Source organism: Aethina tumida, chromosome 1 (assembly GCF_024364675.1).
Source record: "Aethina tumida isolate Nest 87 chromosome 1, icAetTumi1.1, whole genome shotgun sequence".
Classification (NCBI taxonomy): Eukaryota; Metazoa; Arthropoda; class Insecta; order Coleoptera; family Nitidulidae; genus Aethina; species Aethina tumida.
In genome coordinates this window covers 4,320,667-4,339,409 of record NC_065435.1, presented here as the reverse complement: position 1 = coordinate 4,339,409, position 18,743 = coordinate 4,320,667, and the positions used below count along the sequence as shown (strand labels likewise).

The 18,743-nt window shown below is 24.2% G+C and overlaps 1 protein-coding gene across 3 annotated transcripts in view; it reads right to left on the bottom strand.

The window, feature by feature from the left end:
* LOC109609438 (neuronal PAS domain-containing protein 4) overlaps positions 1-18,277 on the bottom strand; it is a 56,894-nt gene extending 38,617 nt beyond the window's left edge. For all 3 annotated transcript variants that reach the window (XM_049965636.1, XM_049965641.1, XM_049965643.1), the window contains exon 1: positions 18,071-18,277. In XM_049965636.1, the coding sequence (XP_049821593.1) occupies positions 18,071-18,081 (11 nt within the window). In that variant the 5' untranslated portion in view covers positions 18,082-18,277. The remainder of the gene's footprint in view (positions 1-18,070) is intronic.
* Positions 18,278-18,743: the final 466 nt, after the last annotated feature.

Below are 18,743 nucleotides of genomic sequence, written 5' to 3'. Positions count from 1 at the left end.
TGTTGTGTATCTTATCCGGGATTCAAGTCTACTCGGAATTTACAAAGTAAACGTATAACTCCATGACATATAAGGTCATAGTTATATAAAATATTTTTTTAATTGTAGATGTTTTTATAAATCCGTGTAATTAAACCAGAATCTGGTACGTTGTAAATTTTATAAATGGTTTTTAATTACATAAATTTGATTTAAATTCACTTTCTTGCAATAAATTTACATTAAGTGGGGGCTTTGTAACGTACGTGCTTATCGTTTAAATGTAGTTTTTAACTAACGGATTATTTAAAAGTTCAATGTGAAATTTTTAAGGGTTATTCAACCAAGGTCGAGGTCATTAAAAGGGTTGTAGTTGCTGCTAGTTACCACATAAACTTGCTTGATCCTGTTAAGCTGACATTTTTGTTCTGATCAGACAACTGATTTGACATTGATTGATTAAAAATTTTATTAACAATAACATTACTTTAATTTGACAACCCCCCCCCGCGCAAAAAAGGAATTTCATAAACTAAATTAAAATCCACAGTATCAACTTAATCAGATTTTAGAGACTTAATTTTATATTTAAAAAAATTATTCTTTTGTCCCATTTCAAGATACATTAAAAAAATTGTTAAATAATATTTTTTAAATTGAAACTAAGAATATTAACTTAATTAACTTTAGAGCCCTTATTTTTTATTAACTTATTTTTTCCTCGAATATTCTCTTTAATGATTAACGATAAGCTTATTTCATTCTTACCCCATCCCTTAATAAATTATTTTAAAAATACAATTTTTAAATTAAAATTAAGATTAGAGTCATTTTAATTTTTTGATTATCTTCTTATAAAATTTTATTGTTTTGCCCCCTTCTAATTAAAAAAAAAAATATATAAAACATGTTAAATATTGATTTTTTTTTAACTGAATTTTAATTTTTATTGATTATCCTTCATACAAATTTTATTATTTTGTTCCCTTCCAAGGTATATCACAAAATAGAAAATATTTTTAAATTCTTCTGTCCTTTTTCAAAGTATTTTAAAAAATTTAAAACATATTAAATGTTGATTTTTTAAATTAAGAATTTAGTTTTGAGATATTTTATTTTTAACTTTATTTCCTTCCTTGATTATACACTTTTTTATTTATTTCATTAACAACATCATCTTTAATTTTAATAATAAATTAATAATTTTTCTGTTTCTAAATAACGTGAGAGGGGAAAAACAATTAAATTTTTAAACAGTACAATTAATAAAAAAGTACGTTTATAAAGACTTAAATTTAAAAATAATTGTTCTTAATTAATTTTTTAAAATAACTTGGGATGGGACCAAAATTTGATATAAATTATAATTAATAAAATTTTTAAAGAGAATTATCAATAAAAAATAAATTTAAGAAGGCTGTAAAAACTAATTAAATTAATATTCTTAATTTTATTTTAAAAATTTATTAAAATAAATGTATTTATTTATTTATTATTGACAGCTGTCAATTACTTTATTTTAATTTGAATAATAAATTAATTTTTTTTCTATTTTTCTAAATAACGTAGAGAGGCAAAACAATACAATTTTTAAACGACAATCAATAAAAAACACATTTATAAAAAGTCAAAAAATTTAAAAATAATTGTTCTTAGTATTACTTAATTAATTTTTGAAAATAACATGGGAGGGGAACTAAATTTGAAATATATAATTAATAAATTTTTTAAAGAGAATAATCAATAAAAAATAAATTTAAGAAGCCTACAAAAAGTAATTAAAGTAATATTCTTAGTTTGAATTTAAAAATCTATTAAAATAAATGTATTTAGTGTTATTTATTGACTGCAGTAATTTCTTTTAATTTAATTTTAATAATAAATTAAAAGGGGGACAAAAAAGGAAATAGATATGGTAAATAAAATTTTTAAAGAAAATAATTGATATAAAATAAAATTAACAAGTCTCTAAAACTAGTTAATAATCTTAGTTTCAATTTAAAAAATCAGTAAAAATAAATGTTCTTGTAAATTAACATTTTTCGATTTTTTTTAATAATAACCTAAAAGGGGAAAAACAATATTTTTGAACAGGACAATCTTTTTTTCTTGGCCCTATATCAAGCTGTCTCAAAAAAATCCAAAAAATATTAAATGTTACGATTAAAATCAAATTAAAACAGTTCACAATTATAAATGAATAAATTCAATTAAAGCTAAGCAGGTTTTTAAAGACTTTTTAAATTTATTTTTTTATTGTTTATTTTTTTATGACATTAACATTAACATCAATTATTGTTGTTGTTGATGTTACATTTACTGCATAAACTTATGCATCCTCCTGAGCTGACATTTTAATCCTGATTACACCATTAATTTGACATTGATTGTATCGATATTGTGGTGATGATAATAAATAAATATTTGTGATGTATTTTAAATTAATAAATGATAATAAAATGCAAATTTGACAAAAAGTAAAAAATAAATTGTCTACTTTTTTTGATAAAATTAAAAATTCACATAAGGAAACTCTGGTAGTAGCAATTTCTCCTTTGCAACTTTTAAATCTTTCAGCTGGTTTGTTTATTGCAATTGCTGACGACTTAGTTTCGTACCAAATAGGTAGATTTCAGACTAAGCTCTTCAGCAGCAAGATTTCTCTTTCGTTACTCGGCTTATTTGCGCAACATTTTATCGATTTTCACTTATTGACTGCGAACAATAAAAAAAAAAATTGTTTGATTCCAATCAATAACGACCTAATATGGATTGTTTGATTTGACCTTTGAAATAATTTGTGTGTATACGTTAGTTTCCGACTGTGACATCGATTAAACAAAGCTGAATAAAAAAATTCGGTTTCCAAACATCCACATTCGTCGAATGAAAACGGGGCTGGGAATATTATCAAATAGTTTGGTATTTACGTTGGGTAATTGCGGCATTACACAAGAAACAAGTAAGATATCAATTTTGTTTAGGTAAAGGGCATAAGATGTGGGAACTAAGTTATAAACGTACGATGTAAAATAGCAATGTACAATTTAAAACAACCTTATACGTAAAAGACACACGGTTATAAGCAAATGGTAGAGTCACTACCGTTATCCAATGGCAAATTTATTGCTAAAACGCAAAAGCCTTAAGTAGGAAATTTAAATTAAAATGCCAATGGCGAGCTTTTCGCAAATCCATAAATTATTGAATCTCGCTGTATTAAAACATAATCAATTAAATAGGTATGCCGATTACCATCTATAATAGATTTCCGACGATTGAAAACAAAGAAACCGAAGTTATTTACATCATTATGTGTCATCATATTCTTACCAGTTTCTATAATCTGTAAAACCTACGTTTTCATTACAATAATTTCATGAAAACCGCACGGGACTGTGCCAGACGAAATGACATGCATAATGGGCCTCATCCCTAAAAGGACCGACGTCAAGCAACCCATTATTGCTACGTCATTGTGTATTAAACAATTACAAATAAACAGGGGGTCCGTATTATTACCACACTACGTTTAAAACACGTCTTCGTACGTCACACTTTGTGCATCACAAATATTTATTATCATTACTACAATATCGATACAATCAATGTCAAATCAACGGTGTAATCAGGATAAAAATGTCAGCTTAGCAGGATGGACAAGTTTATGTAATAAGTGTAACAGAAACAACAACAATAATTGATGTTATTGTTAAGAAGTCTTTTTTATTGATTATCCCCTTTAAAAAATGTTATTGTTTCCTCCCTCTAATGTTATTTAGATAAATAGAAAAAATACTATTATTAAAATTAAATTAAAAGAATTCAAGTCAATAATAAACAAATAACTCAAAATAAATTTATGTTATCAAACTTTTTAAATTAAAACTTAGAATATTAATTTAATTAGTATTTGATGACTTCTTAAATTAATTTTTTTATTGATTATTCTCTTTCAAAATTTTATTAACTTGAATATATTTTTGTCCCCCTCCCAAGTTATTTTAAAATTAATTAAGTAGTACTAAGAACAATTATTTTTAAATTTATTGAGTCTTTAAAAATATGCTTTTTATTGATTATCCTGTTTAAAAATTTTATTATTTTCCCCCTCTAATTTTATTAATACAAAAAATACTATTATTAAAATTAAATTAAAAGAATTCAAGTCAATAATAAATAAATAATACTAAATACATTTAATTTATCATACTTTTTAAATTAAAACTAAGAATTTAATTAGTATTTGAGGACTTCTTAAATTATTTTTTTTATTGATTATTCTCATTCTCATATTCATTTTTATCCCCCCAAGATATTTTATAAAATTAATTAAGTGCTATTAAGAACAATTATTTTTAAATTTATTTTTTTATTTATTTATTTTCATAAATGTACTTTTTTCTATTGATTATCCTGTTTAAAAATGTTATTGTTTTCTATCTCTCATTTTATTTACAAAAATCAAAAAAATATTAATTTACTATTAAATTAAATTAAAAGAATTTATAGTAGTAAATAATAATTAAATAACGCTAAATACATTTACTTTATCAGACTTTTTAAATTAAAACTAGGAATACTCATTTTTGGCCTCATCCCATGTTATTTTAAAAATTAATTAAGGAATACTAAGTATAATTATTTTTAAATTTATTGAGTCTTTATAAATGTACTTTTTTACTGATTATCCTGTTTAATTTTATTGTTTTCCTCCTCTTACGTTATTTAGAAATATAGAAAAATATTAATTTATTATTAAAATTAAATTAAAAGAATTTTCAACAATCAATAATAAATGAATAACATTAAATACATTTATTTTAACAGATTTTGAAACTAAGAATATTAATTTAATTAGTTTTTGGAGACTCTTATTGCCTCCCTCAAATTATTTTAAAAATTATTTAAGGAGTACTAAGAACATTAATTTTCAGAAATTTTTTAAATTGAAAATTACAGTATTAACTTAATGAATTTTCGTAGCCTTTATAAATGTACTTTTTATCGATTATATTGTTTAAATTTTATTTGTTGTAAAATATAAAAAATGTTAATTTACTATTTAAATTAAATTAATTGGATTTTTAGCTATTAATAATAAATAAATAACATAAGTAACAGATTTTTTAAATTGAATCTAAGGATTTTAACATAATTACACTTTTTAAATTAATTTTTAATGATATATTTTAAGAATATAATACTATAAACATTTAGGGACTTTTAATTTAAAATTAAAAGTTTATAACTAAATCTAAATTAAACTTAAATTAACATAAACAACTCTCATTTTTGGCCCCCTTCAATTTATTAAAAAAAATAATTAATACATTATTAATTTAATTACTGTTTTATTAATTATCCTATTTAAAAACTTTATTATTCCCCAGTGTATTAAAAAAACGAAAAAATGTTAATTTACTATGAAAATTAAAATAAAAGAATTTATAGCTGTCTATAACAAATGACACTAAGTATATTTATATTTAGAGATTTTTTAGATTAAAACTAACAACATAAACTTAATTAGTTTTTAGAAACTTTTTAAATTTATTTTTTTCTTATTTAGTAATTTTAATAATGATAACATCCTTTTATTTTTGCCCCCAAATTGCCTCAAACACATAAGATTGATGCAATCGACAACTCACACATCGATACCAGGAAGTAAACTAACTAATCATCAAAAGATGAATATCATTATTAATATATGTTATTTCATTTCAGTTTTTTAATTTTTTTCCCCACTAAAAATAAATGTCCGTAACCACTAAAATGATCATCTTTAATTATAGCTTAGTAACGGATTTAGGTAATAAATCGCGGACAATCTAAAATAGCGTACATTAGGTCAAGGATCAAGGACATAAAAATATCAATAATCCTAATAAAACGTGGGGTTGGGACATTCAATAAAATTCCAATCATAATCCAAATTTAATTTTATAATGGCGAATTATAATTTGATCGTTTTTTTTCTGTTGGGATCTAATTTGGATCTATATAGGATGATTGATGTTTTCACATTAAAGAATACATTCTCTAATTGGGTCTAAAATATCAATTTATTACCGAACGTAACATGAAAATTGAAAGGTGATGTGTAAGAGATTTATTATTTGAGACAGTGTTGAATATAAATCTTTCTTAATAACCATACGGAATTATTAAGTGCATTAAGTGAATTAACTTTTAAGATAGTTATTAGGCAAAAATTAATCATCGTTACTCGGTTTAGTTTACAGACGAGTTGAGTTCAAATGATCCGTGTACTCGAATATCAATTAAACCATTGCATTCGATGAATCTTTAATCAAAAATTAGCTTCGCATAAACGATCATCTAAGATCAAGCACGAGCTTTGTTTCGAGATCACATTCAACGTGGATTTGAAACAACAAAGTATCAAGATCTTGGATGAATTAATGCTGGTTGTAAATTGCAATGGCAGCAATGTAAAATGTTGGTGTTGGTCGTAAAAATGTATCGATGAATCATCGATTATCGCAGCCAATCATCAATGAATTAAAATAGTAATCGGGTAAAAATGAATCATTGGTACTCAAGTTTTAAGTGATTCGTGTGGTGGAACAACAGTTACTTAAGTTAGACTTTCCACTCCATCGCAGCTCATCCCAAAAATTAAGTTTGCATAAATGATCATCTAAAAACGAGAGCGGTTGCACAAGCATTGTTTAAAGAAAGCATTGAAAATGTTGCCTTTAAGAGAACAAAGTTCTTTGTTTATTTATCAATTTTCTAAGATTACATAATTATCGGGAATTTACATTTGTTATTTATTACAGTATTGTTCTAGCGTTGATTTATGTATATCTAATATAACTTAAGCTTCAATTAATGCTTATATTAGACATAATAAAACTTGTTTTAAAATGATAATTACAAGACCCTTCGGAACAAAGATACGCTCCGGGAAAAACCAAACTCAAACCTGATATCACCATTAGACGACTCTCGCTTCGTTCGTACGTAGCTCAAAAATTAAATTTTCAATTACAATAAATTGTTTTTCTATAAACCATCGGTTTATTGGCATTAAACGCGTAATGAGTCCAATACCAAATTGCTTCTTAACATTTAATATTCGATTATCGGTCGGTAGTTGGAAATTAATGTCTCCTCTCACATTCCTAGATATCCACAACATTCTTGGAATGCTGGCACATTTCTTTCTCATTCTCATTTATTTAGTTGTCTAAAAGCTATTTTACTCGCTAAATATCCAATGTGTCTCCTTTACTGTAATTGTAATCGCGGCAAGGGGACATTTCAATCCAGTGATTGTGTTTCATTCTAAGTACCCATTTAACTTCTAAAACTGCAGGTTTATTACATATTGTTTATTAAGTTTCTAATAACTGTAAGCTGTGAGTTAGCTTCTTTTACCTACAAACATAATTACATGCAATTTAATAAACTTCGAATTCAAAGAATAGTTTTCTTAATTGGATATTTAGCTTAGTGCATGTATCAGATCTTGTTGTGACGCGATAAGGATCTTTTAAATTATGAGTTTCCAAATATCAAAGCTCTGGATGTGAATTTCAACAAAGCCTGAACAAGAATATATAATTATAAATGATGGTTGCTTATTTTATGAATAAATTATGACTAATATATGAATCCAGGATGTTAATCTTTTTCAATAATATTAAATGTTAGTCTTGGAAATACATAAATGTTTGCTTTAAGCCAATAATTAAAATTATTTCTTGTATGTAAAAGTTTGAAGAACTAGAAGATTTGTATTTAGATGTTTTTCGTCTCCATAACACTGACATTTAGTCTTCAATATACATAAAGGTTTACTCTGAGCCAATTATTAAAAATATTTATTGTATGTAAATGTTTAAAGAACTAGAAGATTTGTAGTTAGATGTTTTTCATCTTTATAACACTGACATTTAGTTTTGGAAATACATAAAGGTTGACTTTAAGCCAATAATTAAACATATTTCTTTTATGTAAAAGTTTAAAGAACTAGAAGATTTGTAATTAGATGTTTTCGTCTCCATAATACTGACATTTAGTCTTCAATATATATAAAGGTTTACTTTAGGCCAAAAATTAAAAATATTTCTTGTATGTAAAAGTTTAAAAAACTAGAAGATTTGTAGTTAGATGTTTTTCGTCTCTATAATACTGATATTTAATCTTGGAAGTATATTAAGATTTGCTTTAAGCCAATAATTAATAATATTTCTTGTGTGTAAAAGTTTAAAGAACTATAAGATTTATAGTTAGATGTTTTTCGTCTCTATAACACTGACATTTAGACTTGGAAATACATAAAGGTTTACTTAAGCCCATAATTAGAAGTATTTCTTGTGGGTAAAAGTTTAAAGAACTAGAAGATTTGTAGCTAGATGTTTTTTGACTCTATAACACTGACATTTAGACTTGGAAATATATAAAGGTTTACTTTAGACCAAAAATTAAAAATATTTCTTGTATGTAAAAGTTTAAAAAACTAGAAGATTTGTAGTTAGATGTTTTTCGTCTCTATAACACTGATATTTAATCTTGAAAGTATATTAAGGTTTGCTTTAAGCCATTAATTAATAATATTTCTTGTGTGTAAAAGTTTAAAGAACCAGAAAATTTGTAGTTAGATGTTTTTCGTCTCTATAACACTGACTTTTAGACTTGGAAATACATAAAGGTTTACTTAAGACAATAATTAGAAGTATTTCTTGTGGGTAAAAGTTTAAAGAACTAGAAGATTTGTAGCTAGATGTTTTTTGACTCTATAACACTGACATTTAGACTTGGAAATATATAAAGGTTTACTTTAGACCAAAAATTAAAAATATTTCTTGTATGTAAAAGTTTAAAAAACTAGAAGATTTGTAGTTAGATGTTTTTCGTCTCTATAACACTGATATTTAATCTTGAAAGTATATTAAGGTTTGCTTTAAGCCATTAATTAATAATATTTCTTGTGTGTAAAAGTTTAAAGAACCAGAAAATTTGTAGTTAGATGTTTTTCGTTTCTATAACATTCACATTTAGATACATAAAGGTTTACTTAAGCCAATAATTAAAAATATTTCTTGTGTGTAAAAGTTTAAAGAACTAAAAGATTTGTAGTTAGATGTTTTTCGTTTCTATAATACTGACATTTAGACTTGGAAACACATAAAGGTTTACTTAAGCCAATAATTAAAAATATTTCTTGTGTGTAAAAGTTTAAAAAACTAGAAGATTTGTAGTTAGATGTTTTTCGTCTCTATAACATTGACATTTAGATTTGGAAATACATAAAGGTTTACTTAAGCCAATAATTAAAAATATTTCTTATGTGTAAAAGTTTAATAAACTAGATGATTTGTGGTTAGATGTTTTGCGTCTTTATAACACTGATATTTAATCTTGGAAGTACATAAAGGTTTACTTTAAGCCAATAATTAATAATATTTCTTGCGTGTAAAAGTTTAAAGAACTAAAAGATTTGTAGTTAGACGTTTTTCGTCTCTATAATACTGGCATTTAGACTTGGAAACACATAAAGGTTTACTTAAACCAATAATTAAAAATATTTCTTGTGGGTAAAAGTTTAAAGAACTAGAAGATTTGTAGTTAGATGTTTTTCGTCTCGATATCACTGACATTTAGACTTGGAAATACATAAAGGTTTACTTAAGCCAATAATTAGAAGTATTTCTTGTGGGTAAAAGTTTAAAGAACTAGAAGATTTGTAGCTAGATGTTTTTTGACTCTATAACACTGACATTTAGACTTGGAAATATATAAAGGTTTACTTTAGACCAAAAATTAAAAATATTTCTTGTATGTAAAAGTTTAAAAAACTAGAAGATTTGTAGTTAGATGTTTTTCGTCTCTATAACACTGATATTTAATCTTGAAAGTATATTAAGGTTTGCTTTAAGCCATTAATTAATAATATTTCTTGTGTGTAAAAGTTTAAAGAACCAGAAAATTTGTAGTTAGATGTTTTTCGTCTCTATAACACTGACATTTAGACTTGGAAATACATAAAGGTTTACTTAAGCCCATAATTAGAAGTATTTCTTGTGGGTAAAAGTTTAAAGAACTAGAAGATTTGTAGCTAGATGTTTTTTGACTCTATAACACTGACATTTAGACTTGGAAATATATAAAGGTTTACTTTAGACCAAAAATTAAAAATATTTCTTGTATGTAAAAGTTTAAAAAACTAGAAGATTTGTAGTTAGATGTTTTTCGTCTCTATAACACTGATATTTAATCTTGAAAGTATATTAAGGTTTGCTTTAAGCCATTAATTAATAATATTTCTTGTGTGTAAAAGTTTAAAGAACCAGAAAATTTGTAGTTAGATGTTTTTCGTTTCTATAACATTCACATTTAGATACATAAAGGTTTACTTAAGCCAATAATTAATAATATTTCTTGTGTGTAAAAGTTTAAAGAACTAAAAGATTTGTAGTTAGATGTTTTTCGTTTCTATAATACTGACATTTAGTCTTGGAAACACATAAAGGTTTACTTAAGCCAATAATTAAAAATATTTCTTGTGTGTAAAAGTTTAAAAAACTAGAAGATTTGTAGTTAGATGTTTTTCGTCTCTATAACATTGACATTTAGATTTGGAAATACATAAAGGTTTACTTAAGCCAATAATTAAAAATATTTCTTATGTGTAAAAGTTTAATAAACTAGAAGATTTGTGGTTAGATGTTTTGCGTCTTTATAACACTGATATTTAATCTTGGAAGTACATAAAGGTTTACTTTAAGCCAATAATTAATAATATTTCTTGTGTGTAAAAGTTTAAAGAAGTAAAAGATTTGTAGTTAGACGTTTTTCGTCTCTATAATACTGGCATTTAGACTTGGAAACACATAAAGGTTTACTTAAACCAATAATTAAAAATATTTCTTGTGGGTAAAAGTTTAAAGAACTAGAAGATTTGTAGTTAGATGTTTTTCGTCTCGATATCACTGACATTTAGACTTGGAAATACATAAAGGTTTACTTTAAGGCAATAATTAAAAATATTTCTTGTGTGTAAAAGTTTAAAGAACTAGAAGATGTGTAGCTAGATGTTTTTCGACTCTATAACACTGACATTTAGACTTGGAAATATATATAAAGGCTTACTTAAGTCAATAATTGAAAATATTTCTTGTAGGTAAAAGTTTAAAGTACTAGAAGATTTGTAGTTAGATGTTTTTCGTCTCTATAACATTGACATTTAGATTTGGAAATACATAAAGGTTTACCTAAGCCAATAATTAAAAATATTTCTTGTGTGTAAAAGTTTAAAGAACTAAAAGATTTGTAGTCAGATATTTTTCGTCTCAATAACACTGACATTTAGACTTTAGAAATACATAAAGGTTTACTTTAAGGCAATAATTAAAAATATTTCTTGTATGTAAAAGTTTAAAGAACTAGAAGAGGTGTAGCTAGATGTTTTTCGTCTCTATGACACTGATATTTAATCTTGGAAGTACATAAAGGTTTACTTTAAACCAATAATTAATAATATTTCTTGTGTGTAAAAGTTTAAAGAACTAGAAGATTTGTAGTTACATGTTTCTCGTCTCTATAACATTGACGTTTAGATTTGGAAATACATAAAGGTTTACTTAAGTCAATAATTAAAATTATTTCTTGTGTGTAAAAGTTGAAAGAACTAAAAGATTTGTGGTTAGATGTTTTTCGTCTCTACAACATTGAAATTTGGACTTGGAAATACATATAGGTTTACTTAAGACAATAATTAAAAATATTTCTCGTGTGTAAAAGTTTAAAGAACTAAAAGATTTGTAGTTAGATGTTTTTCGTTTCTATAACACTGACATTTAGACTTGGAAATACATAAAGGTTTACTTAAGCCAATAATTAAAAATATTTCTAGTATGTAAAAGTTTAAGAATTTGTAGTTAGATGTTTTTCGTCTCTATAAACACTGACATTTATACTTGGAAATACATAAAGGTTTACTTAAGCCAATAATTAAAATTATTTCTTGTGTGTAAAAGTTGAAAGAACTAAAAGATTTGTGGTTAGATGTTTTTGGTCTCTACAACATTGAAATTTGGACTTGGAAATACATATAGGTTTACTTAAGACAATAATTAAAAATATTTCTCGTGTGTAAAAGTTTAAAGAACTAAAAGATTTGTAGTTAGATGTTTTTCGTTTCTATAACACTGACATTTAGACTTGGAAATACATAAAGGTTTACTTAAGTCAATAATTAAAATTATTTCTTGTGTGTAAAAGTTGAAAGAACTAAAAGATTTGTGGTTAGATGTTTTTCGTCTCTACAACATTGAAATTTGGACTTGGAAATACATATAGGTTTACTTAAGACAATAATTAAAAATATTTCTCGTGTGTAAAAGTTTAAAGAACTAAAAGATTTGTAGTTAGATGTTTTTCGTTTCTATAACACTGACATTTAGACTTGGAAATACATAAAGGTTTACTTAAGTCAATAATTAAAATTATTTCTTGTGTGTAAAAGTTGAAAGAACTAAAAGATTTGTGGTTAGATGTTTTTCGTCTCTACAACATTGAAATTTGGACTTGGAAATACATATAGGTTTACTTAAGACAATAATTAAAAATATTTCTCGTGTGTAAAAGTTTAAAGAACTATAAGATTTGTAGTTAGATGTTTTTCGTTTCTATAACACTGACATTTAGAATTGGAAATACATAAAGGTTTACTTAAGCCAATAATTAAAAATATTTCTAGTATGTAAAAGTTTAAGAATTTGTAGTTAGATGTTTTTCGTCTCTATAAACACTGACATTTATACTTGGAAATACATAAAGGTTTACTTAAGCCAATAATTAAAAATATTTCTTGTATGTAAAAGTTTAAAGAACTAGAAGATTTGTAGTTAGATGTTTTTCGTCTATGTAACATTGACATTTATTTAGTCTTGGAAATACATAAGTATATAGAGTGTTTAAGAGTATTTTCTATTACAAAGTGAACAAGTACTAAAACACTTTTATTTAAAAAAGCATTAAATATTCATTATTTTTATAATTTTAATATAAATAATTGTGACTTATTTTTTAACGGTGTATGGGTAATATATGAATGCAGGTTGTTTCAGTAATATCGAACTTCTGTTTTTGAATTGAAAAAGACTAGAAGAAAAATGTCTAATTATAAATAATTTACTCCCTGAGAAAGTAAGTTTAACATATGACGTATATCTATCTTTTCCAGTAATATTAAGCGTTAGTCTTCAAAATACATAAAGATGTAACTTTGAGAAGTAACCGAGAATGTTGCATCTATGTGCAACATTAAGGAACCATAAGATTAATGGACGCTTCTCAAATCTTCAACATTAAAGTTTAGCTTTCTCAATACATAAAAGAAACTGCAATATTTGTAGTTTAGTTTTCTCCTTGCAGGTGTTTTCAGTAACATTAAACACCAATTTTGAAAACATAAAGAGGTTGAGAACGTCGCATTTACGTAAAGCCTTGTAGAACCAGAAGAACCAAAGATGTTTTCCCTCTCCGCAACATTGAAAGGATATTGATGAAGTGGACGTTTAGTGTGTGTAAATTGTGTGTGTACGGACCTGTATTTACTATGGGACTATGGCACATTATGGAGCATGACTGGTTAAACGATGATTGAATTGTAACCATCCGCACATTCCATTATCACATTAGAATATTCATCTTTTAGCCATTGTGTCGTGAATATACTACATTTTACTTCTTAATATATTATTTATATATTTTTATTTACCAACAAGTTTAATAAATTATCACTTATACAGAGGTAGTTTCACAGTGAGGTTACTTGCCTCTTACAACATCTTTAAATTGACCACCACTGCACAAAGGACCGTATTATCCATAAATATCATCGCATACACTAACGCTTTTACAAATTGCACACATCAATTTCTCCTACACTTTATCTCACATACAAAACGCTATCACAGATTTACTACTTGTAATAACTGGCTATTGCCTGCGTCTGAAGACTCAGAAAAAATCATCTACCTTACCCGAAAACTTTTCCGTAAACGGGCACATATGTGAAGTAATATTTCGTCCGGGAGCTTATTTGTTGTTTAGTGTGCGACACAAAACCGCATTAAATCCTTTAATAACATGTTTTATTGTTTAATAAATTAACATAATCGAATTACAGAGTCGGAGATATAAATCTGTAACATAGTAAATATGTACAACGAGTGGAACTATAATAAACAAAATTATTTTCGTTTAGAAGGCAATTAATAATAGCCTTTAATCTAAATTGCTATTTACGAATAAGTTCGCGCTTTAAAACAGGTAATAAATGTGTTGAGAATAAACAATAGTGAATAAAAACATAATGTGGCCATTTTGATTTTACAAGCACTAAAATTTATTCAATGCTTTAAAAAATGGTTAAAGTGATACTTACAATTAGATATGTAGAAGGTTAATTGTTATTTTATGATCATAATAATAATTGAAAAATACAAATGTGTAAATATTTTTAAAAAAATACTGGATTATCTAATGAAATTGTTACGGAAGGTATTTTTTCAGAAATTTAAAATACTTTTGGGATATTTTTTAAAATATATATTATATATATTTATATTTCTGATAACATTGTTGTGAAAACTTAAATTAACTTTTAAATCTGTCTTTAAAAAAGTTAAATTCACAATAACCATTAACATATTTGAAGTGCCTAATAAAAATACAAATTATCTAATAAAAGGTAATTAATTAATTTAATATACTTTTATGATAATAATCTTGTTCTAAAAATTAAAAAACTTTTTAAAAAAAGTGAAACTCAAAATATTGTCAATTTTTATTTTTAATTTATTTTATTATATTTTAGGTTTAAAATAACAAAAAAAAATAAGTTGTTAGTAAGTTAATTAAAAAAAGAAACTAATAATAAAAGTTTTAACAGTATTTAATGAAAGATATTCAATTCATATTTCTTGTATGTAAAAGTTTAAAAAACTAGAAGATTTGTAGTTAGATGTTTTTCGTCTCTATAACACTGATATTTTATCTTGAAAGTATATTAAGGTTTGCTTTAAGCCATTAATTAATAATATTTCTTGTGTGTAAAAGTTTAAAGAACTAAAAGATTTGTAGTTAGATGTTTTTCGTCTCTATAATACTGACATTTAGACTTGTAAATAAGTTGTTAGTAAGTTAATTAAAAAAAGAAACTAATAATAAAAGTTTTAACAGTATTTAATGAAAGATATTCAATTCATGTGATACTTTTGTATCTATTGATTAAAATGGTTTTGTATTATAAATTAGATTATAATATAATCGTTGTATTGACAATTTGACAACATAAAGCAAAAATATTTAAAATTACAGTAATTATGATACTTAATATCTCAATTATTATTTTTGCCTAATCAACACGTGTTATAGAACATTAAATTAATTAGTTTGTAATTATTATTTCTATTTTAAAAATACTATATTTGGCATTCAAATATTTATTGTATTTTCTAGGGAGCATTCAAAGAATTGTTTAAATATAGAAAAATTGAATATATTTTGTATGAATGTATTAATTATTATTTGAAAAAAGCATTTTTATGATATGAATTACACAATATTCTGTACTAGAATTAATATTTTAAAATTTAATTAGATCCTAATTATGTTTCTATTATTTTTTAACATTTTTGTGAGTTCAAATATTTAATTATTCTTGTAAAAATGGTAGTTTTAAAAATACACATTTCTTGTAATTTTTTGTAGCAGAATTAATAATTTTAAATTGGAATACTAAATTTATAAGAAATAATTAAATTTTAGTTATTTTATAAATCTTTTATTTTATAATATTTCTGTACTAAAATATATTTAATTATATTGGTAGAAAGATTATAAAATTTTTTAAAATATTCACATTTCTTGTAAATATTTTGTATCACAATTAATATTCTTAAATTTCAGTACTTTTGTTGCACTCTAAATCTTTTTAATATTTCCGTACTAATTATACTGGCAAAAATATAATTATTTTAAAAATGTTCTCATATTATTGTAAATGTTTTGTAGCAGAATTAATATTTTTAAATTTAAATATTACATTTTTATTTAACTTAAAGAAGTTTTAAATATTTTCTAAAATTTTTATTTTTTAATATTTCTAAATTAAAATATTATTCTGGCGAAAATATTTATAACTATTTTTTTAAATACTTTCAGTTTTGTTAAATATTTTGTCCACAATAAATATTTTTACATTTAAGACTTCATTTTTATTTAACTTATAAAACACAATTAGATTTTAATTAGTTTTTAAATCTACTCATGTTTCTCTGCTAAAATATATTTAATTATTCTGACAAAAATATTTGTTTAATATTTTCGTTTAATGTAAATATTTTAAATTTTTATATTTTTATATAGTACTTCATTTTTATTCAATTTTTAAGATAAATATATTTTGGTTATTTTCTAAATCTTTCATCATTTTTTAATACTTCTATACTAAAATATATTTAATTATTATAGCACAAATATTTACTATTTTTTAAAAATATTTTCATTTATTATAAATGTTAATAATATTTTTAAATTTAAGTTCTTCATTTTTATTTATCTTATAACACACAATTAGATTTTAGTTATTTTAAAATTCTTTTAATTTTTTTTATTATTCTGGCAAAAAATATTTAAAATTATTTTTTTTAATATTTTCATTTATTGTAAATATTTTGTAGTAGAATTATTAAAAGAGATAATATGAGTACTTCATTTTTATTTAAGTTATAAGAAAATCTAATTAGATTGTAGTTATTTTTTAAATCTTTCGTTATTTTTTAATACTTCTATACTAAAATATATTTAATTATCCTGATACAAATATTTACAACTATTTTTTAAAAATATTTTCATTTATTGTAAATGTTTTGTAGCAAAATTAATATTTTTAAATTGAAATACTTCATTTTTATTATTTAACTTATAACACACAAATATAACACTAAATCTTTTGATATTTCTCTACTAAAGTATATTTAATTATTCTGGCAGGAACATTTATAACTATTTTTAAAAATATTGTAAATATCTTGTATAGAATTAAATTTTTAAAGTACTTCATTTTCGTTTAATTTATAAGAAATAATTAGATTTTAATTATTTTCTCAATTCAGTTAATATTTTTAAACTTAAGTAATTTAATTTATACTATTAAAATAGTATTAAAATTAGATTTTAGTTATTTTCTAAATCTTTCAATATTTTTTAATACTTCTCACTATAATATATTTTATTATTCCGGGAAAAATATTTTCTAAACCTTTTAGTTTTTATGTTTTTGTGCTAAGATATATATAATTGCTCTTATAAAGAAATTTTTTGCTTTTTATTATAGTAAGTATTATAGAAGAAGAGATACAAATTATAAATTTAATTGTTAAAGTACTTAATAGTTCTACTTTTTAGTACACGATGAAAAAATAAATTATGTTAATTGAGTTTCTTCATTATAAACTATTTTTGCACCATATAAATATTTAAAAAAGCAAAGATATATTTTAATATAACAGTAATAAATAATAGTTGTTTACCGACATTTTTATTAAGATTTTGTTTATTTTTATATACTTAGATTAAAATAACTACCTTTACTAATGTAAATATTTTTGTAGGAATTATTTATAGATAATTTTATTTTTCAGTGCACTAACTATTCATAAAAACTAATTAATAATAGTTGTTTTTCACCGTTTTTATTATGATTTTATTATGATGAAGTAACTACAATTAAAAATATATAAATTATTTTTGTTTTTATTTTAATTTTAATTTTATTCTTAATGCAGAATTAATAATAGATGATTCAATATTCAGATTTTTATTGAGAGATAAAAATTAAAAAAAAAATTGTTAATGACAAAACTGTGTCTGGCATCATCATCGTTCTACACAGCGAATGATACGAGATGACATGCGAAGTGATCCCGTAAAAAAAAAAATGGTAGAGCGGCGCCCAAATAAATGATCGAAACTTTACCGTCGCATCCCGGCCCAACGGGCCACGGAAACCGCATAAAAAATAACGTGTCAAAATAAAATTTACCGTGTAAACATGTTGGACACCGATCGCACCTAACTTTCCACACTACACACACATTTTCCGATTGGGTGAACCGCCGTCGGTTTTTGGGTGACCGAAAAAAAAATAAAATAAAATAAAATGAAAACGGCGCGAGAATCGAGATTGTTTCAGGCCCGAACACGTGAGATACCCGAGATACTGCTCTCGCTTCTTCAATATGGTGTGCGTGGTGAGCGAATAGCGCGAGTGGTAACCGACAACTAACGTTGTTGGTACCCTTCCTCTAAAGAGTGCATACCCCTTCTATAATCTCTCTTCTCCTCGATAGATATCATACCTCACCCATGGTCTTTTGGTCTTTGGTCTTAGCATTTTCTGCTACGCTAATAATTACACGAAAAAAAAAACACGGAAAAAATAATACACGAATTGTGGTACCTCGAGCACACCCACCCGAAGAGCTCTCTGCACGCGACGGTACTCTTTCCATCCGTATCGACATTCTAATGCTAATTATTTATGTATTTTCATGATGTTTTAATAAATTCTGGTTTTTTGTGTCGGCAATTTACATCTTCGAAATGTACTTTATAAAATTATTAACATAACAAAGGCAAAATGATGAGGAATATCCAACAGAAGACAGAACAGTAAAGTAATGGACTGTAAATTTATATTATTTAAAATTTTCTTT